Source organism: Podarcis vaucheri, assembly GCF_965113315.1.
Source record: "Podarcis vaucheri genome assembly, chromosome: 4".
In the NCBI taxonomy this organism is placed as follows: Eukaryota; Metazoa; Chordata; class Lepidosauria; order Squamata; family Lacertidae; genus Podarcis; species Podarcis vaucheri.
Window position 1 is genome coordinate 55342556 of NC_138762.1, and position 27925 is coordinate 55370480.

Consider the following 27925-nt stretch of genomic DNA (forward strand, 5'->3'; position numbering starts at 1 on the left):
TGGGTTTTATGGAGAGAGAGAGTTCACAGCATTGAAATCTATAGGGGGCGGGGCTTGTCTTTCCCAGCAGTGAAGCACTGGATTCAGAGGCATCCTAGCCAGTCAGCATGCGCCTTCCTAGCAGCACTTGCAGAAAATAACTCCTCCCCTTATTCTTCCTGCATCCCTCTCCCGTCACCCTGGCAACCTCTGTTTACAAGTGGGACAGCTCTGTCAGTAGACTGTGAGACTCTTAATCTCAGGCTAATGTGTTTGAGCCCCTCATGGGACAAAAGATTCCTGCCTTGCAGGGGGTTGGACTAGATGAGTCCTGTGGTCCCTTCCAACTCTACTGTTCTATGATTCTGTGATTCTCAAGCCAAGCCCATTGCAAAAGGCATTTCCCCCCTGTTGCTTACATCAGGCCAACGGTAATCCTATTCCAAAAAGCTACTGAGCAGAGAGTCTGATGTTTTGCCATGGTTTGCCATTATCAAATGAACCAGGACATTATCAGCCTTTTGTTTCTTCAAGACCCACCTCTCGTGAGCCGTTGCCTGACTGGCCTCATGAGGAAGCCAGCCAGTATTATTTCCAGCGCTTTCTAAATTAATGAAATTATGAGTTTGCTTCAATTCTAACCCTTCCCTGAATGGAGAAGTTATTGGGTTGGAGGGTCTGCCCCTTCTCAGACTCATAATAGTATCATTACACTCCAAAGGGATTATTAACATCATTGTATTGACATAGATGGATATATTTTTATTTCTGCATTTCAAACTGCAGAGTGGAAACCATATTTAAAATATCTGATTCAAAGTTTCCCAGGGACAAGTTGCATCCTGAGAGGGTCAGATGAGGAGAAGTCTAAACCACAGCTGGGGGATGATGCCATTAGCTCTCAAAGGGGCCACTAGCAGCATGAAAGAACTCAGTTTTTCTATCTTTCGTCATGTTTAAATTTTAAAAAACCTACAAACCACCTTGGTTGGCTTAGCATAAAGGTTATATTATAAATACAATTAAAAACAAAACAAAATCCCTGCAAAGATCATTGAACTCAACATTAAACCACAACCAAGTTCTGACTACCATTAACACATAATACATTGAGTGGAGACAGTAGTTGGGTGTGACAGAAGAATATATGATAATATTTTATTTTCACACATAGTAAGAATAAATCCTAAATCCATTATAGCTGTCTGTTTTCAGACATTTTCTGAAAATGTGGTTTAGATTTCCTTTCCTCCTGTGGTTTGAAAAATTGTGGCCAGAAAATCTGTTTTGTTACCTTTTGGTCATGAGGCAGCAAAAAATAAATCCACAACGAAGACAATGGAAAACATTTTAAACTCTCTTTTTATGAGGTGTTCATCAGAAATTGCTGATGCATGAAATCTGATCGTCCTGAGTTTAAAATTTCACAAGCTGTGCTGTGCTACTTTCACCGCCCTTATAATCCTAAATGTTGAGGCCCACAAATGCAGGAGAGGGAACCCTCCACAGATGGATTTATAACTACTTGGTCACTGGATTTTTTTTTTTTACTATTTAAAGTTGATAACATTGCAAATGCAAGCAGTTTTGCATTGCATTGCCTTAAAATCAGAATTCCAAATGCAGATTCCGGAACGGGGAAGGGCTGCTTGGAAGGTCCTAAGTTTTGCATCCAAAAGGTCTCAGGTTCAGTCCTTGGCATCTCCTGGTGGGGTTGGTTAATACCCTTCTTTGAAATCCTGGATGGCTGCTGTCAGTTGGTACAAACACTGACCTAGATGGACTTGGTATAAGGAAGCTTTGAACATTCATTGACTGTACTTTTCTTTTAAAAAATCTAACTGGAAGGCCCATATTCTTCCAAAGTCGTCTTTTTTTAAAATGCTGAGTTTTATACAGTATTATCTGGTTTTTTGTTTTTGTTAAAATGTCTACTGCTGCTATCTTGTTTTGTTTTATTTTATAATTTGCTTTATAATTTTTATCTATATGTAGTTCACACATTTTTAAGTGTTGGTAGCCACTCTGAGAAGTTTCTGTTGCCCGAAGAGCACCATATAAATTCATTAAAGAAGTAAATAAAGTTAATCATCCTTAAATGCTGCTGGGGCTGGTCAGGCTTGAGTTAATAGCAACTGCTTTAACCTGTTGACTTAAGTGCATCTTTAGTTGGACTTGAACCAATGAAGTAGATCATCTGCTTTCTTCAATCCCTGGCATCTCCAGTCTCAAAACCTGGATGGATGCTGTCAGTCAATGTAGACAATAGCTAGATAACTAATGGGCCAGATTATGTGTATGACAGGTTCCTATGTACCTATGAGACCTGTGGCACCTTAATGATTTAGGGCACAGGTCTGTCAAAGAGCTTGGGGATGTCTCTGACTGAGGTCCCTAAAGAACTCCGGCCTGCACAGTATGCTAAAACACACCAGCAAAACTGACTATTGTAATTCTGTGCAGAAATACTTGTCAACACTGATTGCCTCAAAGAACGCATGCACTGTCATCCTATACTAGGGAACCACGCCTGCTGAAGGTGAAGTGACTTTCTGCTTCCTTCTTCCTTCCTTCTTCTTTCTTTGGTGATCACTCGTAGCTGAGTAAGACTGTCTTCTATAAACATGGTTTTAACAATGAGTCCGTAAGTGACTGTGGAGGCCAATTCTGGATCCACACGTCCTTCCACAGTAGGGACATGGTTTGTGGGCAGGAGTTGATCATGGTGTGGATTTGCCAAGCGTGCCTTCCTCTTAGCATGTTTCTCTCTTTCGTCCTGAGTCCGAGTGTTTTCAAAGCCCATGGCACCTTTGGTAAAGGCTGTTCTCCAGTTGGAGCACTCGCAGGCCAGTGTTTCCTAGTTGCTGGTGTTTATACTACATTTTTTTAAAATTTGCCTTGAGACAGTCTTTATACCTCTTTTGTTGACCACCAGCATTACGTTTTCCATTTTTAAGTTCGGAATAGAGTAGTTGCTTTAGAAGACGATAATCAGGCATCCGCAGAACATGACCAGTCCAACGAAGTTGATGTTGAAGAATCATTACTTCAACACTAGTGATCTTTGCTTCTTCCAGTATACTGGTATTAGTTTGTCTGTCTTCCCAAGTGATGTGTAAAATTTTTGGAGACACCACTGATGGAATCTTTTGAGGAGTTGGAGATGGCGTTTCACAAACATGCAGTAAGGTTGGTAGTACAATAGCTTTGTAAACAAGCATTTTGGTTTCCCTGCAAACACTCTGCACTTCAGCCGGGAGAAAGCCACACGCGCAGAGCTCAGGCGATGCTGGATTTTGGCATCAGTGTTGGCCCTTGTGGAAAGATAACTGCCCAGGTAGAAGAAGTGATTGACATACTCCAACGTTACAGGGTGTGGGCTCCGTAGAAACCTTAGATGTGAATGTGGGGTGCAATCCCTCCCCCATCAAAGTTGACAGGAAAACTGCCACTTATTGTGAACTAAATAGTGAATGGAAGTATTTCATTCTGTAAAGGCACAAGCATGGACTGGGATTAGTTCCTTTGGTGGCATCTTGAGCTAGAACCAGTTCCTTTTAAAAATGAACTTTGCAAGCTCTGCAGGGCAGATATGGCTAAGCTCCAATGACCACTGTGTACACCAATATCGGTGCAGTTATACAGTAGTCACATTTCCTTTCCGCACACACCCAAACACAGGGCTGGACATTCTGATGCCCAAGGCAAAGAGAAATGTGGCACCCCCTTCTCTTCCATCTGCAGAAACTGAGCAAGCTGACAGTTGAATGTTACTCAACACTGTCCAGGGGGCAGTGCCCTCCACAGCAGCAGGGGAACAGCAGAGCAGCTTAGGGGGTGAAAGCATGTACAGCTCTGTCCACCAGCATCTGTCCACTGTTTTCTGGTCCTCAGCACCATCACCATCTAGTGCGGCATTGTATATTGCTCTTAAAACATACTTAAAACTTTTTATTTGCAGCAGTATAGCTGAGTCCCAGGTAGCACACAAGAGAATCTGGTTACGACAGGCTTCTCTGCTACTTCCTGACAAAAGGAAGACTGACTCAGGAAGAACATTGTACACTGAGAGCAGAAGCACACTGCCTGGCTTCTGAAGGCTGCACAAAGAAAGAGGTCCCACTCAAGTCTCATTGAGGAAACAGGCATTCACACCATACATTTTAAACACATGACTCCCTCCCCCCAAACAATAATCCTGGAAATCCCAGTTTGCAAAGGGTGCACAGTTTCAACGACTCTTTGAGGGGAAGCAATGTGTTTTAAATGCATGCTGTGTATGGGGCCCTAAACATGGACTCTGACTTAAAAATATAGCAGTAGAGTGGCCACATTCAGAGAAGGCTCCTGCATCTTTTGTAGCAAGCTGCCTGCTAAATTTCCCTCTTTTAACACACTATTAAAGGTGCAATAACCCTTTCCTCTTTTGCATCTGGCCATCCTACTTAAAGACAGTGCAGACAGAGACCGCTATCTTCTTGCATTTTAAAGCAATTGTACAGGGTTTTAACTTTTGCCATGATTTTTTCAGATAGTTGGTAATAGTACAAAATCTTTATTAGTTAGGCTCTGGAGCGTCTCAGAGTGTTCTGCTATTTTCACAAAATAATAGAGACTTTGGCAGAAGCTTCCCCTGATGAAACTCAGGGTGTGAGGCAAAAGGTGCAGTCAAATGGGAACTGAACAGTTGAGGTTCATAAGGGGAAGTGTCTGCAAAGACCTCTGTTGGTGTCCGTGCTGTGAGGCGATGTTCCAAAAACTCATTGCCTTAGTTTTGGTTTGGTTGAAAGTGGCTGAGGTACCTGAAAGTTTGTGGTCTTTGGGATCTGTGCCTCCAGGTTTCCCATTGCCTTCCCTCAAGTTCTCATTAAAGCACTACTTTCTATTTAATTGCTCATTATTTATCTTGCTGAAATCTTTTTCCCTGCGATGGCTTAACTGGAGATGCCATAAATTTTATCCGAAGGCTTCATCTGGACAAAACATTCCACCATTTGCAATAACAGTTTCTCTTTATAGAATGTACTAAATTGGGCGGCGGCGGCGGGGGGGGACTTTTAAAGATTCATGATCTCTGTTCTGGGTGGGCTTGGGCAATTTTTAGTTTCTAATCTTTCATTTTCACATCTGTAAAAATTATATCACAGTCTAGGATTTGTTGGGATGATAAATAAAGCACAACACCAATAAACTGATTAATAATTAGAATTCATGGCAGCCATTACTTGTTGATAATAATGCACAACAAGATTTGCCATCTACGCACATCCAGCTCTACACATTGGTTAGAAACAATTTCAGTGATGAATTTAACAGTTCAGGGTAGCATGATGAGGACACAGTGTGGCCATTTTGAAAATTGCAAGCAGCTTTTGCAAACTTACCTAGCAGGTTCTTCTTGGGTGACCATGTGCCCAACTCTGCAGAGAGCAGTCCTCTGAATGAATTTGCTGTTTGAAGAGTTGTTGGGTTCAAATTTGGTTTAAAGTTAGAGAAGGGCCATGGCTCAGTGGTAGAGCATGTGTTTTGCATGCACAGGGATTCAAATGCAACCCCTGGCATCTCCTGGTAGGTCTGGGAGAAACTCTGGAAAGCCACTGCCTTTCTCTATTGAGACAGGTTACCTAGCTACAATGCTCCGCACAACGGTGAGATGTTTTGCATTTCCATATAAATTATACAAAATATTTCTAAATTTGCATTTGCACATATAAATTAGCACATGCACATTTTATGTCCACATCTTCTTTCTGAGTGATGCATTTCCTTTCTTTTGGGATATGTACAGGTCTTCTCCTGTAAAGGCGCAATGGGATATTTAATGGGGAAACAAATGCAAGGAAGTAGCAACATGAAACTTTGACTTACTGGCTGTTCCTCCTCTCCATAGAGAAAACTAGGTGCCTTTGGAGAAAGATTCCAGCTTTGCTGTCTCCATGCATATCCCATTCATTTCCTAAAGTCTTTCATTCAGGAATTAACTGTGGCTCACTGCACCAGAAAAGAAAAATCTTAGCTAGATACGTGAAGCCGACTTCCAAGATACATCTAAGGCCATATTCGTTTAACACCTTGCAGGTATTAAATTTCTTTTATCTTTTATTATTTAAAACATTCCTTTAACCCTCTTCATCAACAATATCTAGGCAGTTCAAAAGAATACAAACTACAGGATAGAGGGTAAGGATTTGCTGAACTAAATATCTGAAATGGAATACAAAAAGGGAGGTGTGAGGAGGTCAAGAAACTAGTGATGAAGTATAGCTTATGAAAATTCTAATCTTTTTTCTGTTTTGTTTGTTGATGTTTTTGTTCTTTTTTATTATTCTGTTAAACTTTTTTTAACTCTGTGTTTTTATTAATTGTTCAATAAATATTATTTTTTTAAAAAACAAAAGAATACAAACTACAGCAATGAACAGACACAGGAGAAAATCGCAGGATATTTATTTACCACAGATGACAACACTGCTCATTCTGGAAGATCCATGATTCTTGACAGTGTCCAGTTCTGTCTTCACCTCAAATTCCACAAATTCCACGAGGCTTATCTGTACTTTTGTTACCCAAGAAAATCTTCAATAAAAGCAATTTTAAAAAAATAGACCTAGTTCTCACCATGGTAGTCAACCTGAGTCTGAGCTATAGCACTTCAGACTGCAGTTGGTGACTGAATGCTCCTCCATACAAATCCCTGCATATAGAGAAGCAAGGTAAAGGTTATAGCCTAGCCTTCTCCCTGACATGCTAGTTTCCTATATTCAGTGTATTTCCTACCCCTTAGTGGTGAAGTACAGTATTCAGTCATGTGCTACAACCCAGACGCTACTTTCCACCTCACTAAGAAGTAGGCCTTATTTTTATATGTATTTAGAACGTTAGCCTTTTGCAACCAAGATGGAATGTCTCAGTGTCCTTCAGAAACAAAGCAATTGTTTACTCCAGCAAAGTTAGTATCATCTCTTGAATGTTACCGAGTGTGGTCAGCACATCCTGTCCTAAGTGGCTAGATAAAATCCCCAGATGGTTCCGAGATGTACACAGATCTTCCTTCAAGTGATACTTGTGTGGAATACTCCAAGAAGTTTAGAGATATGTGACCAAGACAGCGATGTTTATTTCCATCTTTTAAATGGTGCCAAGTAATTTTTGCTGCTGCTTCTTTTCCCCCCTAAGGTACACAAATGGAAATTTTATATCTGAATCTTGGATTCCAGCTTTGCTCTCTGTGCACAAAACCCATTTTGAAAATGTGGAGCTTTGGTCTGATTTTTAGTCATATTGGAACAAGTTTGAATGTGCTTTATCTCATATAAAGAAAGATGCAGTGGAATATTCTGCTTGGAGAAAATGGCTCCCACTTGATCCTCTTGAAGACCGGAGCTTCATTATAGGCCATGCTGGACTTTTATTGGGAGAAAAGTAGTACTTATGATGTTTTCTAAATCAGTAAGTTTGCCAGCAACACTCAGCATTGCTCAGCAATTTTAAGAAACAAACACATAAAAAAACCAGTGCTATTTTGAAAGCTTCCATCCACCATCTTGATTCAAAATGGCTTTCAGTTGTATCCAAACATAGATGAAAACCTTATTGATGTCAGGAGCCATCATACAAAATTTGGTTACAATATCAAATGCACAGAGAGCAGACAGACAAGCCACTTTGCAAAATAAATAGTAGAAGATTATAATACTAATTTTAAGGGGGATTGATTCCTGAAATTAACTCTTCGATCAAGGTGTCATGCAAAATGACCAAATTATCTTTATATGAAGGCAAGGTGTTTAAGTCAAGGGGTGGCTGAGCATTATAATACAGTGGTGCCTCGCAAGACGAAAAGAATCCGTTCTGTGATTCTCTTCGTCTAGCGGTTTTTTCGTCTTGCGAAGCAAGCCCATTGACGGATTAGCGGATTAGCGCTATTAGCGCTATTAGAGGCTTTTAGCGGCTTATCTGCTGATCGGATCAGCTGATAAGCGGCTTAGCAGCTTAGAAAAAGGGGGGGAAGGGAAAAAAAAACCAGCAGGAACTCGCAAGACATTGTCGTCTTGCGAAGCAAGCCCATAGGAAATTCGTTTTGCGAAGCACCTCCAAAACGGAAAACCCTTTCGTCTAGCGGGCTTTCCGTCTTGCGAGGCATTCGTCTTGCGGGGCACCACTGTAATAAGGGTAGAATCTAAAACTCAGTTGACCTTATTCTACCAGCAGGTGGCTCTTCCCTATAGAAGTTTTGGACCTGAAAATTGTTTCCCAAGCTGCTTTGAGAAAACAATTGTCAGTCTCAGAAGAGATATCCATTCTACATTTGTACAGAAAATTAATCTGATTTCTCCTTCATTGACCATAACCTCTCCCTAGTAAAGTATTTTAAAAGGATATCTGCTCTGAAAATACTGTAAAACAACAGATCTGGCCAGTCGTGCATGTGGAACATTAAAACCACTACATATAAGTTGGGATTAAAATAAGTGATCAGCATGTAGAAAATCCACAAGGAGCTTTCCCTGAGCTGATCAACCTGCCAAGAAGAAGCTGTTTTTCTGGTATTATGGCCCTCACCCTTATTTCACACCTTCCTCAGTCATACATTTTGCCCTCTTTCCTCATTCTGTCTCTAGATTTCCACACACTTCATGCCGTTATGAAAAGTCCACACAAAGGGAAGGAAATGTGAAAACACTGAATTTTCTCAAACACATCATGTTTCATTGTTGTTGCTTGCTTTTTGTGGTTAATCTGTCATGCTCGCCATCACTTGGCTAAAAACAGAAACACCTGGTTTCCTTCCTCACTGCTTCCAGATAAACCCCTGTCTAGAGTGGAAAAACTGCTTGGAGCAATTTGAGTGGAAAAACAAGTGTCAGGAAAAGGGTTAGGCAAGTCACTCCTCCAAGAAACATTGCAGCCTCCGAAGGCTGTTTCTCATTTAAAAAACAAAATGAAAACCTTGTTGAGACTTTGTTACATGTGTTTCTGTGAAATGTGTAATCGCTCTAAGGAATCTTTTGCCTGAGTCAGGAACTAATAAAAAAAGATGAATCACATCTAAATCGTATCTTTCAACCGGGATCCCTGCAGTTTATTTGAAATGCAAATTAATAAGATATTTTACAGTGCTGTGAAGTTGCATAAGCACCATGGCATTATTCTCAGGGTACTTTATGGGCTTGTATTATTGCCAGAGCTAGCTATGCCAAAACTTAACATTGGCTCAGAACTTCAATGTACGGTCAGACGATGGTAGAATTGAAGGGAGCAATAAAAGGAACCTACTTCACACATCAAGGTAGGCCAAACTATAGCTTGCTAGGACCATGCAAACATGTTGTTCCCTAATGCGGAACTGAGAGCTGTTTTGCTCCTCTCCAGTCCTTTTACTTTAGCAGCAGCTAAGCCAAGTCTTACCATGTCATTGAACCTGGCATCTTGGTTAAGCTCTCTTCTCCTTAAACATGATCCATAGACAACGTGCTAAGCTTAGCTGCCAGGCTGTGCTGAGCTAAAAGAACTGGAGAGGAGCAAAGTGGCTGCAGTCTCCCTGGGAGATATACATGTTTGCAAAGCAATTCTCCCTAAATCAATGACTGTTGTGTGTTATTTTCACCAATAAGTACATTTTTAGGGACAATGTACCCATTATATTCATTTTTTGCAGTGCTTTTCTTCTAGAATAAAAAGTGCCAGTACTGCATACCATTGAGTACCCCCAGAAAAAGAGTACTGGGTTTTTGTATGTACAAATGCATACATTTTTGTATCTACAATTAATGGATTGGAGAATTTGATTGCACAATTTGGAGAAGTGCAGATTTCAAAGCAAGGCTGCGTTTTAATTCTTGGAAAGTGTGAATTAGGCAGGTTCACTTTTAAAGTTTCCAAGAGGAAAAACAATGAGTGAATTGTGATAGTCTCAGAATTTACTGCACTGGAACACTATGCGTAAATGCTGATGAGTTGTTGTTGTTGTTTTTACAGAATCTAGTTATGTAGTTCCGTGAAACCGTGTCACTCTGGTAATCATTACAAAGACAAAAAATGTATCAATATTAAAACCAAGTATACCCACTTTCTGTGAGTATATATAGAATACAGCCATTTTGGGTTTCCCGACTTTAGGGAAAAACAAAAACAGATCTAAGCAAATGGCACTTGTTTCATGAGTTGTGACTGCTTAGCTTAAAATAAATATTCTTTGAATCATAGAACTGTAGAGTTGGAAGGGACCCCAAGGGTCGTCTAGTCGAACCCCATGCAATGCGGGAATATGCAGGTGGCCCATATTGGGAATTGAACCTGTGACCTTGGCGTTATCACTTCAGGCCTTGGGTTGATCCTGCTTTGCTGGAAGTTTTTAGACTGGAATAAAACTCACTGTGTTGCAGCTAGGTCTTCCAGAGCTAGGTAAAGCATTAATAAAAGCAACCATTTAAATCCCATTTCAACACATTTACAAGTCAGTTTGTGGGCCAAAGGACTTTGCCTGCTCTTGGAAAGTCATTACAGTAGCAGCAAGGACGTCTCCTGTATCAATTTCAAGCTGACTGATCAGTAATTACATAGTTACTGCTGCTAATGCTATTCTAGGCTGCATCAACAGAAACACAGTGTCCAGATCAAGGGAAGTAGTAAAAGGTAAAGGTAAAGGTACCCCTGACTGTTAGGTCCAGTTGCGGATGACTCTGGGGTTGCACGCTCATCTCGCTCTATAGGCCGAGGGAGCTGATATTTGTCCGCAGACAGCTTCCGGGTCATGTGGGCAGCATGACTAAGCTTCTGGCAAACCAGAGCAGCGCACGGAAATGCCGTTTACCTTCCCACCAGAGAGGTGCCTATTTATCTACTTGCACTTGACATACTTTCGAACTGCTAGGTTGGCAGGAGCTGGGACCGAACAATGGGAGCTCACCCAGTCGCGGGGATTCGAACCACCGAGCTTCTGATCGACAAGCCCTAGGCTCTGCGGTTTAGACCACAGCACCACCCGCATCCCAAGGGAAGTAGTAGAACGACTCTATTCTGCTTTGGAGTACAGTGGTACCTCTGGTTGCGTACTTAATTCGTTTTGGAAGTCCGTTCTTAACCTGAAACTATTCTTAACCTGAGGTACCACTTTAACTAATGGGGCCACCCGCTGCCGCCACGCCACTGGCATGCAATTTCTGTTCTCATTCTGAGGTACTACTTCTGGGTTAGCGGAGTCTGTAACCTGAAGCGTTTGTAACCTGAAGCGTTTGTAACCCGAGGTACCACTGTATGTCTCAGAGCACTATACATTAGCTCCACCCCACAACTGGCTTGTCTCATGAGACTAAGGGAAAGAGCCAAATATATTCTTTTCCTTCCTCTTTTTGGGGATTCCCGTAGGCTATGGAAAGCAATACTCAAACCCTGCTCTGAAAGGTGTGTTCTCTAAGTCATGGTCCCCTAGAAACCCTAGCCAAAAGGTCAGCATGTAAAAGATATTTCCATTTGACAAAAGTTCCTAGACCCCAATTTCATTCTGTACCTGAAGGTCTTAAGCAGCAGAACCCACTATGGTTTTCTTGACTAGGTCCTACTTGTGAACCCTATATCATCTGTACTGTGGACAAAGAAAACTTAATGTTCCATATGTATTAATGGTTTATTTAATAAGCTATTCAAGTCAGGGAAAATCCAGGTATGTACAGAATGATGTTGAAGGCAGCGATAAATACATGCAGATGAAGTGTTTACTGGATGCAGAGGGCCTAAGAGCCTCACAGCACTTATTTTGGAATTGCCCCAATGAATAAACTGCAGCAGAAGTGGCTTGGAAACTGTAGTCTCTTGATGGGCTTGTCTAAGGGAAAGTAATAGAGGAAGAAAATGTGAAGGTAAGTGCTCTTCACTTTGCAGGTGGGAAAAATAAGACTGTAATAGAATAAAGTGAAGGAGCCCGTAGGAACAGTAGGAACATATTTTTAAAGTTCCTTATTCCCTAAACTGAACAATCTAATTTGACAAATTCAAATGACTTTAATGAAACTGACTTTCAAAAACCAAAACCAGAGCTTGGCAAAGTATTTTTTTGCCAGTGTTCCCATCTCACCCACAAATTGGGTTCCAGACTTACACCCCTAAACCCACAGTTATGTACAAAAATATTGTACCTAAAATAAGTATCTAAAACTGATGTTCGCTGTATGATGTAGTCACCTAAAATGAGTCCAAGTTACAAGGAAATGCGAACAATGCGTTTTGCAATATTGTACTAAGGAAAGAAGGCTATTAAAATGAAGATCATGTACAACATAAACTTTACAAGAGAAGCCATATCACAAACCACTTCCTTGTTTTTTAACTCCAAATTCATATGCCCCAAGAATAAATAAAAACCACTGGGAGTTAAAATCTTGTTGTTATTGAACTATCTGGAATTTCAACTTCTGTGAACAATCCATTTTTCCTGCAAAAAGTCATACAAACCACTTGAGGGTTTTTCACAAACGATGTATTCATGGTTTCAAACTATTTCTTCATTTACTGTAATAGAAATCTAAACTACAAATGTATCACTTGAACTGATATCATGGTTTTTTAAAATTAAAACCCAAGTGTAGAGGTCCTTAATCTGAATCAGAGCCACAGTTCAAGGGTGTGAGAGGTTTACTTTTCTGAGATTTCAGCAGGCATTGCTCATGCTTCAATCCTCTACAGCAGACATGTCTAGCTCCCAAGAGACTGCAATCTACTCCCACTATATAAAAAAAAACTGGTTGGATTGACCAAAGTTTGTTGAGCTTTTTTTAGGGAGCCAGGATCAACCAGGGACAAAATTAAACACAGTGGGTTGTATGTCTGAGTAAGCCTTGTGGGTCCTGCTTCTTGACAGCCAGTCACAAGTCAGTCATGTTCATCCAGGGGACAGTTTAACACCTTTGGGAAGTTTAGCTGCCATGGTGTTAACAACAGCCAGATTTCTTGTTATGTACTGAACTTGGATCCTAGAGCAATAGGTAGGTAGGATCCTAGAAGGCAGCAACCTGATTGGTCTGCAGGAGCCGCCCAATCTGGCTCCAGGAGGAAGTGAATCAGCAATCTGATTGGCCTGCAAGAACAATCCAATCAGGCTCCATGAGGGGAGTTGAACCAGCCAATCACACGGGACCCATTGTGTAAATAATGTACAGTGGATGCTCGGGTTGTGAACGTGATCCATGTGGGAGGCACATTTGCAACATGTAGTGCCGCGTCTGTGCAGGCGTGGGTCACAATTTGGCGCTTCTGCACATGTACCGAAACCCGGAACTAACCCATTCCGGTACTTCCGGGTTCGGCGCAGTCCGCAACCCGAAATCGTGCAACCTGAAGTGTCTGTAACCCGAAGTATGACTGTATATATAGCCAGAGGTTTTTGGGATAAGCACTCACTCACTGTTTACCATGAGCTGAAATAAAGAGCATGAAATCAATGCTCAACTCTGAGCATATTTCATTTCTCCATCTTCTTAGCAGACAGAAACTATTCTGTACTTCGTTTGCGCAAAAGGAGATGTGGCTGTTCTGTGTAATATGAGACCATACTACCATGGTTTGTGAAGTTCAGGAGATACCGGGGGGGGGGGACTCTGATGAGGAGAAATAATTGAGTTTAGGAAGGGAAATAAAGCCTCCCCCCCCTACAACATGAGTTTGGGCATTTTGGATGAAATTGTGTGGTGATTTCCAATTCCTCCCATTTTTATTTTTGATACAGCACTTCTAGTTTTACTTCACTCCCACTAAAGCTATACTAAGCAACAATTTAAATTTCAAACCATACCATCATTATAGCCTTTACTGAGCATAATGCTCAGTACAGAGTAACTCCCCTGTAAAAAAACACCACAAAAACCCATGACTGTTCCTTTAAAGTTTTATATTACAATGATTTACAGGTTGAAAAAGTTTGTTATGTACCCTACCAAGCATGAAGGTTACCTGTTGGGTGTCAGCCAATATTTAACTTCCCAGTGAGATTAGGTGTAAGAATACATTTACTTTAAAGTTAGATCAGTACCAGGCAATTATTCAACAGCACAAGATGGAATTTTCTTCCAGCTGATGGTTTCTCTGTTCTATTCAAGAGTATCACGATACTGTTCACGTATAATCTTTGTTGCTGTGAATTTCTTTATACAAAAGCACAGAGGAGGTAAGTTTCTGGTAACAATGACTCATTTCCTTTAAAGCTTTGATTTAAAATTAAACAGGAAAAATAGTAGATAGAAAGGAACTGATGTGAAAATGAGAAATGCTTTGAGATGTGAAGCCAGAATACATAAGATGAATAAGCACAGAACTTAAAAATAAATGTAGAAGTGCTTTGGTATATGTGGGCAAAGTATATGTACCAATGAAGGTATAATAAGATCAAACAGCTGAAAAGTACCGTATTTTTTGCTCTATAAGACTCACTTTTTCCCTCCTAAAAAGTAAGGGGAAATGTGTGTGCGTCTTATGGAGCGAATGCAGGCTGCGCAGCTATCCCAGAAGCCAGAACAGCAAGAGGGATTGCTGCTTTCACTGCGCAGCGATCCCTCTTGCTGTTCTGGCTTCTGAGATTCAGAATATTTTTTTTCTTGTTTTCCTCCTCCAAAAATTCTGAATCTCAGAAGCCAGAACAGCAAGAGGGATCGCTGCGCAGTGAAAGCAGCAATCCCTCTTGCTGTTCTGGCTTCTGGGATAGCTGCGCAGCCTGCATTCGCTCCATAAGACGCACACACATTTCCCGTTACTTTTTAGGAGGGAAAAAGTGAGTCTTATAGAGCAAAAATACGGTACTTTTCGGCTGTTTAGGTGCATCTTGTGGTCTGGTGTGTCTTATAGAGCGAAAAATATGGTAAATTGTTATAGGCTGGGGACAGAATGATTAAATCAGAAACAGTACCCTAATTCTGACCAACGATCGCTAGAAATCTTTAAGCTACAATTAGATTGGATGACATTTTGAAAAATGCAATATGCAATGTTATGTTGCTTATGGCTTTTTTAAAAAAGCCTCCTAGATAGCAGAACCCTTTTACAGTGGTGCCCCGCAAGACGAATGCCTCGCAAGACGGAAAACTCGCTAGACGAAAGAGTTTTTCGTTTTGGAGGTGCTTCGCAAAACCAATTTCCTATGGGCTTGCTTTGCAAGACGACAATGTCTTGCGAGTTCCTGCTGGTGTTTTTTTCCTCCCCCCCTTTTTCTAAGCCGCTAAGCAGCTTATCAGCTGATCCGATCAGCAGATAAGCCGCTAAAAGCCGCTAATAGCGCTAATCCGCTAATCCATCAATGGGCTTGCTTCGCAAGACGAAAAAACCGCTAGACGAAGAGAATCACAGAACGGATTCTTTTTGTCTTGCGAGGCACCACTGTACTGCAAGAATGATTAAGTGACATTCAACAACTTCTGCATGTTAAGACAGCCAGAATGAATTGCAGCGCCCTACTCACATGTTATAGTTTAAAATCCATGTGCCTGGAACAGAAACTGGCTTACACCTATTTTTAAAGTCAATTTTCTATAGGTGGCAATGATTAACACCACATTCTGACACTATGCCCAGTGCTGGTATAGGGTGTGCATAAAGTAGTTCAGGCACCAGAAGGCATACCTGTGCCACTGTTCAATGGACAGGTAGAGTTACTTTTAATCATGCAGGTCATCAGGCCCCCTGTGCCAGTGGGGCATGCAGATCTCTTGTCATGTGGGGTGACTGAGAAGCCTGGAAGGGATTTGTGTTGGGACCAAACACTTTCTCCAAGAGCTTAAAACACATATATAATCTGATTAATATACACAAGGTCATTAGGTAGAATGAAGCCAAGTCTATATTATGGCAGTGCAGTGGTACCTCGGGTTACATACGCTTCAGGTTACATACGCTTCAGGTTACAGACTCCGCTAACCCAGAAATAGTACCTTGGGTTAAGAACTTTGCTTGAGAACAGAAATCGTGCTCTGGCGGCACGACAGCAGCAGGAGGCCCGATTAGCTAAAGTGGTGCTTCAGGTTAAGAAGAGTTTCAGGTTAAGAACGGACCCCCGGAACGAATTAAGTACTTAACCCGAGGCACCACTGTAATGATACTTGGCCCCCTCCTTAAAAGCTGGTATGTCTGTCAGGCTGTGTCTTGCTTAAGGCCACCCAGTGGCTGAGTTGAAATTTGAAGCAGAGACGCTACCTTATAGCTTAGGGTAGCAGGCACACTTCACCTTAAAAGCACATTCCCCACATCCCCTCAAAGAATTCTGGACACTGTAGTTTGTTAAGGGTTGCTGGGAAATGTTCCATCTGTGAGGGGGTAAACTTCAGTGCTCAGAATTCTTTGTGGGAAAGAAAGCGCTTCAAATGTGCTTTAAAGGTATACACAAACTAAATGCCATGCTTCATCAGTTAAAGTTGGGTCATCTTTTAATCATAATATTTCAGCAGAATCTTGTTCATCAGGATCATTCATTAATACATGCCTATCTTATGAATCCTAATTTGTCCCTATAATTATATACTTTATTATGTAAATTGATCTTCTATATTTGTATTGAGACAACATTTGATGTGATAACCAAACCCAGCATGAATCAAATCCCCAACTTCCTACTAAATACTGATCCTCTCTAATGCTTGCAATAAGATTACTGTATCTAAATCTTTCTTCCTATGCATTCAGCAATTCTTTTTTTTGCTCTTAGACTTTTTAAAATCACAAGTGCATTTCAAGTTCAAAGTACAAGAAGAATGAGAAGGAACTAATTAATAAGTTTTAAAGACAACTGCCTCTTTATGCCTAATGTAACATAACTTGGTATTTCTGTGACCCAATGTGCTTTTGAGTTTACAAAGCAGAATCCCAGTGATTCTAGTCTGCCCCTCACTATATAATTTCTGTTCCATAGCTACACACATTTTCATTTCTGTGATTCCTTCTACTGAAGAGCAGGCATAGGCAAACTCCGGCCCTCCAGATGTTTAGGACTACAATTCCCATCATCCCTGACCACTGGTCCTGTTAGTTAGGGGTGATGGGAACTGTAGTCCCAAGCATCTGGAGGGCCGGAGTTTGTCTCTGCCTGCTGAAGAGAATTTCATATGCCCCTGGGGTGTTGCTAGATGCTTAAAGGACTTGGGTCACACACCCATGACACACAATTGTATATGTTAATTTTTATATATTGATGCCTCTGGAAAATAAAGATGGTGAATAGCTGGCATTTCAGCAGCACTATACCCAGCAGCCACCTTATCAGCAAAGTTTTTTTAGTTTTTTTAAAAAATAAGTTTAAGAAAGGGAAAGCGACAAGAGCAATTAGCCGCACCACAAAAGACCTGGGACCTGAGGCACCCCTTAACAATGCCCCAGTATGCCCTTCTCCCAAGAGAGTAGCAGATGTATGATTCTCCTGTAGGAAGATGGCTGATGCATGCTTTTGTGTTTAATGACAGTTCACTGAAAATATGGCCACCTTACAGAACTTCACAAAGGCTCTGGAAGATACTTTCAGGAAGACCTTCCTTGATTACATGAATAGCTGGCGAAAAAATACCACAATTGAAGAAAATACGTTGCAAGAAACACTTGATGCTGAGAACTTAAATTATGTCATTATGTACCTCATGGTGATGATTGGGATTTTCTCCTTCATTGTTGTGGCAATCTTAGTGAGCACCGTGAAATCAAAGAGACGAGAGCACTCTGATGACCCTTATCATCAATACATTGTGGATGACTGGGGCAACAAGCTCAAAAACCAGACACTGCTCCACCATGACCTTAAATGCACCATCCACGAAAATACTGGTGCAAAGGATCAAGGGAGCACCCAGACTGCTTGATCTGTGGGAGAAATTGCCACTACCTGAATGAAGTAGTACTGGAGAATTCTCTCTCTCTCTCTCTCTCTCTCTCTCTCTCTCTCTCTCTCTGTGTGTGTGTGTGTTATTTTAAGTCATTTTACCTTTAAAAAATATAAATGCTAAACAATATCATATTGTACGGAAACCAGTCTTCCCTAACAGTGTGCTCTCCAGATATTGTAGAGTGCAACTCCATCATCAGCAAATACTTCCAGGCAAATGTGTTATGTATTTTGAAGTCTATATGACTAATGTAGGAAGAACCTTGTTTGTTTTTAAGGTTGCGGGCAGTAGCAGCTCTGAGACTCTTTAAGTGACTGAATGACTCAGTGAAAACTACAAACAATGTTGCCGCTGCTTTACTAAACAAGATGGGAGAGGACATCCAGCCACCACAATAATTTCAGCCAGTTTCCCTGTTTTCATTTGTTTCAACCTGGGGAACCGGGTTCGCGTCTCCGCTCCTCCACATGCAGCTGCTGGGTGACCTTGGGCCAGTCACACTTCTGTGAAGTCTCTCAGCCCCACTCACCTCACAGAGTGTTTGTTGTGGGGGAGGAAGGGAAAGGAGATTGTTAGCCGCTTTGAGACTCCTTAAAGGGAGTGAAAGGCGGGATATCAAATCCAAACTCTTCTTCGTCTTCAACCAACCTACCCAACCTTTATAAAATATTAGAACCCTTTTAAGGTGTTAGCAATCACATAAGCAGGACAAGCAGGAATGAGGGTCCTGGCTAAACTGCTCCATTCTGTTGCCTTCCAAATTATGGAATGAAGTGGAGAGGCTTTTTCCGTCCACAAAGGTTCCTCCCTGCACATCTCAGAACCCTAATTATGTAGGGTTCTAAAATGCATGGGGGGCCTCCACAGATGCAAAAATTTGAAGCTTCATCAAACTTACACAGTTCCATTTATAGTCCACTGTGCTGCTTCATATTCAGAGACTGGTATTTCCCAATCATAGTAACAAGACCAGGACATCCTACAAAATTGCTTGCAAAGGAATCGTAGCCGCTTTCACTCATCATCATATCGTAAACATCAGAAGCAAAAACTGCAAGGTTCTGTCTCAATATTAACTTTCTTTAATGAATCTGTGCATGCTGATTTCAGCACTCTGTATATTTGATTGTTTTGTTTATGTTATGTTTTAAATTGATTATGTCAGCTGCTCTGAAGCCAAAAGGCAGGGCAGAAATAATTGCATAAATAAACAAATGATATGTATATATTTATTCATTCTTGCCTCTTGGTAGTGTTGTGGGCTCCCTACTTTCCCTAACAATTATTATGAACATTATTGCTAGCATTTATAAACCTTTAGGGTGACAGAGGCTGATTCTGTCCCATACGCCCAGGTCAGTGAACTCATCTATCATGGATAATTTTGAAGATTGTAGTATCCCAAAAATTCTAATTAGCTGCAGTCAAATTCCTGGTGACCATAGATGCCTTACTGCAAAACGCACAAATGCACTTTTCTGCATGCTACCCTTAAGCTTTGTTCAAAATACTATAAATTGAATTTCAGCCCTATTATCTTCCTGATCCTGCTAGGGTCTTTGCCATTTAGCATTTTCATTTTATATTTGAACTGGCTTTATAATATCAGAATGTGTATCCCAACATTTTGAATTAACGAAAGTACTAATTCCTCTCTGGGTTTTTTAATGGTTTTTTAAAACTAATTTCCACCATTAAACATTATCATCACATACATATAATAGAATAAACCACACACACAAAAGAAAGGGGGGAAAGCATTTTCACGCTATATTAAATGCACATTTTGGGATTACTCAGATCCCTCGACTTCCCTTTAAATTTGGAGCTAATTAAAGATAATGAAATTATTGACATGTATAAATTAAGATAATATAAAAGGACCAGGGGAGGGAATGGAGGGAAGTACTAATTCCTCTCTGAATAAGCTGTCTTGCATATCCAACAGTTGTATAGTCACTCCCAAGAAAAGAGTAAAACGGGTATCTTTATATATTACAGTACTTATTCATTAACATACTTCCCTCTCATAGCGAGAAATTTTCCTAGTTACATCGCTTGTGAGCACAGCTGCTTGACTCCCCGCAGGACAAGGGATGAAAGGGTTAACATCTCGTTTTAAATTATTGACGCGCTGTGTGACGTATTTTCAGACAGCAAAGCCTTCTGGGACTTGTAGTCTGTAGCCTTCTCCTGTGTTGAATGGCTGATTGTAAGGTAGTGTGGCTTTTAAATCACAAAATGAGTGGCGTTGCTAGGATTGTTTGTAATAGTTTTTCTTTTAAATGTTAACTTTAATAACTCATGGAAGTTGATGGCGTTGTGGGCCTTGTTTTCAATACTTTGACCTTCTTAAAAGAATCATGATCGTCAAATAATGGCTATTACGTTTACAGTCACCTTTGAGCAGCGATGCCTTTAATTCTCTGAACCTTTACTTGCAAGTAAGCAAGCTCCGGTGAAATCTGAGACACGTTACTTCGGCGAGCATGCATGGGATCAGATTGCACAATGCACATTAAAAGCTGGGTGGCTGAAATTCTCTCTCTCCCCCTCCCCCCTCGCTTGCATAATTTGCACAGGCGTGAGAGTTCCGGGACAGGACATTGTAGCTTCCTTGCTCCTCGGTTAGTCTGCTGCTACAGCGCTGCGATGATTCAGTGTGTCATCCTAACTCAGACTTACGGTTTATCTTCTCCAGATAAGCCATAACCTTAGTTACAGCTTGTAATTTGAGTAGAGCAAAGCACCCACAATCTCTTCTATGGGAGTCCACGTGTTCATGCTAAGCCTTGGTTTGGTCTGCAGACTAGCTCTGTATTAGATGCAAAAGCCCAATTTAAAATGTAGCTATGCTTATCTATAACGCAGGCGAGGAAGTGCGTCTTTTTGCACTCAGAATTTACAGAGCTAGGGAGAAGAAAGCTTCACTTCTGCCTTTGGTATCCTATGCTGCTCTGAGGCTATTGAAAAAGTTTCTATCTGCATAAGGGCATTTAGTTGGCTAGTTGTGAACATGACCAGTTAATTGGTTTCCCAATCTATTTAAGTATTGTATGTTTAGGTATTTTATTTATTTAAAATATTTTCACACTGTCTCTCATTAAAAAAACACAAGGGAATTTCATAGTAATACATAATAATATTATTTCATAATAATACATTTCATTAAAATTACAGTAACATAACTGCTGGTGCATGTCTTCTAGCAGAGGGAAAGTGATTCCACAGGTGCAATGCCACAAGCAAGGCGGCTCTACCACTGGTTGTAAAGGTATACTTGAGCAGACATGAGGACCTCACTGGCACATCTCTATGCCACGTTAGCAATTTGCAACTTTAGCATTGGTTTTGTAGCAGGAACCCCCCACCCCAATCATTCTGTTTCCACAAACTTCACACACACTCACACTCACACACTACATACGCCACATTTCTGTTATAAATTCATAGAAAATCAACCATACATCGGATTTGCACTGTTCCATTTTTTACTCCATGTGACAAGGACTATCAAAGGGGGGTGCTTGGTTTCTGGTCAGCCATAATCCCTTCACCATCCCAGCACATCCACAGGAGCCCTGCCCAGTTGCTATGTCAACCCTGATAATCCCAGACAGAAGACAATCAAAATCACAAAGAACAGTGGATTCGCCACAGGCTGAAACAAAGGACAATGATCAGATCTTCCCTCTGGGGGCAGGAAACTGCAAACTCCCCATTGTCACCTGGAAAGTACTCATGGGGAGGGGGAAAGGAGGAACCAGCCAGGTGACAGGACACTCAGGTTACCTCCACAACTCCTCCCTCAACCCCTCCTTTCTGTAATGTATGCATGAGGTCAACCCCTTCTGTAATGTATGCATGAGGTCAACCCCTCCTTTCTGTAATGTATGCATGATGTTTCTGGGGGTGGGCTTGACCTAGAGGAGGGGAATTTCAAAAGTTTTACAAAAGTTTGCAGCCCATTGTTCTGGGTCTTTCCTCTCTCTTGCAAGGGAAGGGAACCCTGTTGCAACAGTTCAATAAAGGCCAAGCCTACAGGCTGCTGTTTTGCTCCAAGTTATCCTGGTTGGTGTCTTTACTTTTTGTCCAAGGGAGCCCTCAGATTTTTCCGTTAACAGTTTCAATGTGAAGAGAACAGTTGCAATATGCTTCAGATAAACAGACATATAGCAGTGGTGGAAAACCTTTGGTCCATGAGGCTATTTTCCCCAAACCGCTCTGATCTACCCCACTCCTGACATCAGGTGGGAGGCAGGTAAAGTCAGGGCCTTCCTTTTGATGTGTGTCATAATGACATCAGGCGATTGACAGGTAGGCTTGTGGAAATAAGGATCTGGCCTGCCCTGTTGACAATCGCTGGTGTGCGCACAAACAAACAAATTTGACACTAATGAAGCTGTGCTGATGTGAACAGCTAGGAGAGAAAGAACTCTGAGATGGCACTGGGAGAAACAACCAACTTCATTGTTCCCTGAGGTGATAATATGAGCACACCCTAAATCAGCCTTTCTCAACCTTCTGTCCCCAGCTGTTGTTGGACTACAACTCCCATCATCCCTAACTATCAAGACCAGCGGTCAGGGATGATGGGAGTTGTAGTCCAACAACAGCTGGGGAGCCAAGGTTGAGAAAGGTTGCCCTAAATTGTTCTTCCCAAAAGCTGTTCTCTCCCTCCTCCCCACCTTTTATTTATTTAAAGCACCAATAGCAGGTTAACTACATGTATCTGCATGCAATGTGCAGGAAGATTTTTAGTCTTACACATGAACCTTATTGTTGCATGTCATGTGAGATTTTAACTCTCCTGATTGACCCAGCTGGAATCTGTAAGAGGGAAATAGGGTGACTGGCTGTTATAATTTATTATATTATTCAGCATTTTTATCTCAGACTTTATAGTAAGCCCAGACATTAAGTCTGGTCTCCTTTTGCTGAGAGATACTGTATGTATAGCTTGGGGACAACAAACCATAATGGGTACAGATTACTTGTATCTACACTTTATCTGACTTTTTGTGGGGAAACAAACATGATACCAGGGCTTTCAAGATAGTTCTTAACCTTGAACACAGAACATGTAAGGTTTCTCTTTAAGCTGCTGATATCAGTGTAAAGAATTCATACTTCTGCTAACATATTAAGTGGAAGATCTTGCTTATCGGACACACAATTTTTTTCATCTCTTGTTTTCTGCCCCGGGCTAGGTGAAAACAGTATAAGAAGCAGTGTAATCTGGAGAGAGAAGGTACTGGAAATTATAAGTCATCTTGCACAGTGGGTACTTGAAACGGACATAGAAGACAAGTGATTTCAGAATAAATGTGCATTCTGCAACTGTAGTCCTAAGCACACTTACTTGGAAGTAGATTCCCTTGAAATCTATGAGTTATGTACTTCCAAATAGGTGGTAAGCATCAAATTGTAAATTGGATAGAAATTTGGGGGAGTAAGGTCCATGAAAAGGTTCTGAGTCAAATAAAAACACTTCACTGTTGAACAAAATCAGAAAAGTAAAGAGAAAATTATTTCCCCCTCTCATTACTGGCATTTTATTTTAATAAAAGCACTGCTGATTTTTTGCTCTGGGATGAAAAAATCATGCATGCTGGGTGAAGTGTGAGAGGAAAATGTTTCTGGTTTCATTAAAAAATGAAGACTCTGGAACACTGACATAAATACTTTTCAAGTTTAATAGCCTGGATGTTGCTTCTGGGGCCTGATTTTCTGTTTTTCCTGAGCTTCCATTATTTATTTTTCCTATTTTGTTCCATACACACAGAGTGGTTTTGGATTCCCTAGCCTTTAACTTCTTCTTCTGCTCTTTCATTTCTCTCCTCCACCGTTAGAGCCAAACAAATTCAGCCAAGCCACTAAAACAGATGGGTAAGTTCAGTTTTTGGCCACCGGGCATCTTGTGGGCATCTTGGTGGTTAATATACCAAATCTGGAGACCCTTTAGTACACCATCTAGCCAAGCTAGTAGATCGGGGCCAAATCAGTCATTTTAAATTATACCCACTTAAAGCATATGCCTGGGTAGACTTGCTGGAACAGAAAGGTTTTTAGCAAGTGCCAAAAACAACACAGTGAAGTTGTCTGCCTCTTATCAATGGCCAGGGATTTCCAAAGAGTATATGCTTCCACACGAAAAGATCAATTTCTTGCAAGTGCTAAGCTATCATTATGCAGCACTTGTAGAAGTGCCCATTTCCATGGATCTATGCAGTTGAGTGGGCACATAAGGGCACCCACATGTTTGAATGTTTCCCCACATTAGATACCTCCTATACACGGGAACTGTACCTCCCAAAGATAGCACAAGGATTTTCTTAGTATGCCCACTTTGTACGTAGAGGAAGGACATTCAAATATACAATACCCTGGCTGCAACCTGAATGAATATAGTCCCATTCTGACTGGAAAACTTTATTCTGAATATATAGACTGACTCTCTGCCTTCAGTAGCAATAAATAAAATACAGTCAACTTTCTGTGGAATCTTAACTGGCTTGGTTTCCTTATGTTTTATCTGGAGTTATAGTTTCATGTGGAAGGAATATTTCATTCATTTGGTCTTAAAACGGGGTCAATTCTGGTATTGCATGTTCAAGTTCTGAGGGCCTTGCGCTGGGTTTATAGGGATTCCTCATTCCCACACTTAATTCTCCACACTCTTAATTGCCTCCCGGACGGATGCCAACAATAAACCTCACAGTCTATTTTCTCCTGTTTGTTGTACCGAGGAATGAGATACACCACCACACAATCACCTACACTTATTGTTTTCCCCTTGCTGACTCTTAGACCTTGAATTTCTACTGTTAAGAGCTTTAATGTATTTATTCCACAGAAAACTACCAAACCATGACCCGGCTCCTGAAAGTTAGTCATGATTTCCTCCTGTTGCTACCAGTTGCCCTTCCCCTGAAGTTCGTTCATAGACCCACTTACCTGGGAGAAAGCTCCATTAAACAGTGTGGGATTTACTTCTAAGTAGACTTGTATAGGATCGTGCTTTTATTAGGACTTGGTCACAATTAACAAGCTCACAGTGCAGCCAGTGTGGCTTTTTTAGCTGAATATTCTGGAATTTTCAACAGGTGGAAAGGGATTGCCCTGTACAGCTCTGGCACCTGTCTCCAACCAGTCAATTCTCTGCTTTCATTACACTCCAACTGGTTGCTGTTCCTGTCACTCAGCAGATAAACATCTCCCATTCAGACACTGAGAGCTTTCTTGAAAGTTCTGTATCTGTCTAAGCAGCAGGAGCCGTGAACTTCCTACACAACTATATAGTCAACACTTCTTATTATATCTTAGGACAGATTGGCTGGATATTTTTGTCAGGTGATCCTTCCTCCAGCAGTTTCTCATATATATCAGAGGCACAAATAAACTATCTGAATATCTTATTTTTCAGGTGGCTTTTTTTACTCCACTCGTTCCTCATAAATCTGACCAGCACCGTTTGCTTCTGCCTGAGGTGTAAGCCTTGACGTTGTTGCTGAATCAAAATGTGGCTAATGAACTGGAAGGTGAGGACCCTTAATTTGTAAAACCTTGCATGCTACTTTCTAAACCAAAGAGCTAAGGAAGAAATAGTTCTGCATGTTTTTGTGGATGGATGACTCTGTCAAAGAAAATCCTTGGTTTAACAGGAACATATACCTGCATCTTCAAATACCTGCATTTTTCTATTATGTGAATTCATTGCTATGCAAGTGTAGTCAGTCAGCAGTTAAGAAACAAGTTAAAAGTCTTATAATTTAATATTTTCAGCAACAGTAAAAATAAAATACAATCATTTACTGCATGCAATGTTGTTGGGTTTTGTTTGTTTGTTTGCACCCAAGTTCCTTTACTATTATCTTGTTTTTTCAGCTGCTGACAGACTACAGTTTGTCTCAACAGATGAATGGATGCTTTAGGCTCTCTGGTCTTATGCTCTATGTCTGTGCCCTTTCCTAGTCCTGCCATTAGACAGAGAATATCTGCATTCCTGTGGGTTTGGTGCACGCGAGCCTCTCTTGCCACTTACCAGAAAAGAATTTCACATGTCTTGAACTGTAGCAGATGACAGTTTAAAAAAACAACGTGTGTATGTGTTGTTGTTGTTTCCATTTTAGGCACTGGAAAATTTCCCACTGCTAATGTACATTTTAGCAGCTAAAACATTAATCCTTTGCTTAGCCTTTGCTGGGGCAAAAATGTACCAGAGGAAAAGGCTTGAGGAGAAAATGAAAAAAGAACAGGAGGAGAAGCTGAAAAGGGAAGAGAAAAAAGAAAACTGAAACGTCTTAAGAGGTATGGTCTGACTGGAAAGAATGCTTGAAGTGTTTCTTGTCTGACTCCATTCACCACTATGTGTGTAAAGCAGCCTTCAGTAACCTTGTGCCCTCCAGATATTTCAGACTACAACTCCCATCTGCTCTAGCCAATGCTGCCTGGGACTGATGGGAACTGTGCATCTACAAAACAAAGAAGCACCATGAGAGCCATACACTCTGAAGCAACCTGGACTCTGCAATAATAGTCTGAGGCCCTTCCTCAGGTGGCCCCTCCACAAGAGGCCCCGAGGGCAGAGAGCGGGCTTTTTCTGTGGTGGCTCCCCATTTGTGGAATGCTCCTCTAGGGAGGCTCATTACATGCCAGGCAAAACATTTCTCTATAACCAGGCCTCTGGCTGATTGAACATTCTGTGGCCTTTTAAATGCTTTTGTAGAGGGATTACTGGTTTGTTTTAGTTTTATTATGTATTTGGTGTTCTCATTTTGTATTTTTATGTTGTGCCCTGTGATCCTCAGGTGAAGTGTGGAATAAAAATATAATTAATAATAATGATAAATATAAAACTTTGCAAAATTACAGTTAAAAGGGATTAAAGCTTTCCTTAAACTGTAAACATTTTTCAAAGGCATACACCTTTTGCCTGCCCTCTCACAAGCTCTTTTGTACAAGATTGTAGCTTACAGGCCACCCACCTATTCTCAGATGATAATAATAATAAATTTTATTTATACCCTGCCCTCCCCGGCCAGAGCCGGGCTCAGGGCGGCTAACACCAATAAAATCACAGTAAAAACATAATTGGGGGGGGGGGACCCAATTTAAAATACAGGTTAAAATGCTATTTAAAATAGAGTGGAATGTGGTATGTGCAGATCTGTTTTGTGGCTGCCCATCTCAAGAAATGGATCATTAAACCTAGCAGGGGACAAGTTGGCTGAGAAGCAGCTGCAAGGGAGGGGGGAATACCAAGTAGAGGATTCCCCCAACATCTACCCCCACCCTCACTGCCGATTCTCCTCTGCAGATCATATCCTCTTGGCACCACTTTGTGGATCCCAATATATGAAGTCGTAGTGGAACATGAAGTTCCATCCTAAGGTGTGTTATGACCTGGTGAATCACACAGTCCTAACAGGAATATAGGAAGCTGCTTTGCATTGAGTCAGACCATTAGTACACCTGTCTTAGTATTGTCTGCATTGACTGACAGTGACTCTCCAGATGTTCCCAGGATTTCCTGGACTGACCTGGGAGCTAGTCAGATGATCTGCCCTTGAGCTGTGGCCCTTCCCACAGATGTCCCGAGGCATCCACATGGGAAGACTGCTGCTGTTTTTAAAAATCAACTACTGCAAATATAACTCTTTCTTTTGTGTGTGCAGATCTGTAGCCGTTTGGCAGCTTGCTTGGATTCCTTTCCTGGGAGAGTTGAAGACTTCACTGAAACCGAATGCTGTGCCAGAGAAACTTAATTCCCCAAGAGCAACATACCACAAGTGTGTTTGATTTTTATATTATTATTTTCCTGGTATAAGTAAGAAGAATATCCTGTCAGCTATTTGTATAATAAAAGCTTTGTTTGTAAAACTGATTTAGTGTTGCGTATAGGAAATGGTACATGTCAGGTTGCCAAGATAGAAGGGATTGTCTAGTGAAATCTTTCCCTGAAAGCAAGATGAGTTAAATTGCTGACCTTCTGCATTTTCCTCCCACAGGTTCTGATCTAGCTAAAGTTGGGTATGAATGCCATTGAGAAAAATTGGACTTGAGTTAGCCCTGTCCGATCCACTGGTTTTGAAAGGAAT

General features: G+C 41.1%; 3 protein-coding genes across 8 annotated transcripts in view; all 3 read left to right on the forward strand.

The window, feature by feature from the left end:
* Positions 1 to 9140: 9140 nt before the first annotated feature.
* KCNE2 (potassium voltage-gated channel subfamily E regulatory subunit 2) lies at positions 9141 to 17801 on the forward strand (the record flags this gene model as incomplete). 2 transcript variants are annotated; one of them, XM_082220554.1, is made up of 2 exons in its annotated part: positions 9141 to 9268; positions 17412 to 17801. In XM_082220554.1, exon 2 carries the CDS (start codon positions 17424 to 17426, stop codon positions 17799 to 17801), a length of 378 nt encoding a protein of 125 aa, XP_082076680.1. In that variant the 5' UTR covers positions 9141 to 9268; positions 17412 to 17423. The 2 variants fall into 2 exon arrangements, with proteins under 2 accessions (XP_082076680.1, XP_082076679.1); XM_082220553.1 differs by lacking the exon at positions 9141 to 9268 and adding an exon at positions 13662 to 14137.
* A 2185-nt stretch (positions 17802 to 19986) lies between these two features.
* Positions 19987 to 27711, forward strand: SMIM11 (small integral membrane protein 11). Of its 5 annotated transcripts, none has more exons than XM_082220557.1 (4): positions 19987 to 20042; positions 25252 to 25366; positions 25958 to 26135; positions 27503 to 27711. In XM_082220557.1, exons 2-3 carry the CDS (start codon positions 25346 to 25348, stop codon positions 26120 to 26122), a joined length of 186 nt encoding a protein of 61 aa, XP_082076683.1. In that variant the 5' UTR covers positions 19987 to 20042; positions 25252 to 25345; the 3' UTR covers positions 26123 to 26135; positions 27503 to 27711. The 5 variants fall into 5 exon arrangements, with proteins under 5 accessions (XP_082076683.1, XP_082076682.1, XP_082076686.1 ...); XM_082220556.1 differs by lacking the exon at positions 19987 to 20042 and adding an exon at positions 23030 to 23238; XM_082220560.1 differs by lacking the exon at positions 19987 to 20042 and adding an exon at positions 23030 to 23238 and having other exon boundaries at positions 27511 to 27711.
* Positions 27515 to 27925, forward strand: part of CLIC6 (chloride intracellular channel 6) — a 137525-nt gene continuing 137114 nt past the window's right edge. Inside the window, exon 1 of the mRNA XM_082220504.1 lies at positions 27515 to 27616. Within this exon, the coding sequence (XP_082076630.1) occupies positions 27571 to 27616 (46 nt within the window). The 5' untranslated portion in view covers positions 27515 to 27570. The remainder of the gene's footprint in view (positions 27617 to 27925) is intronic.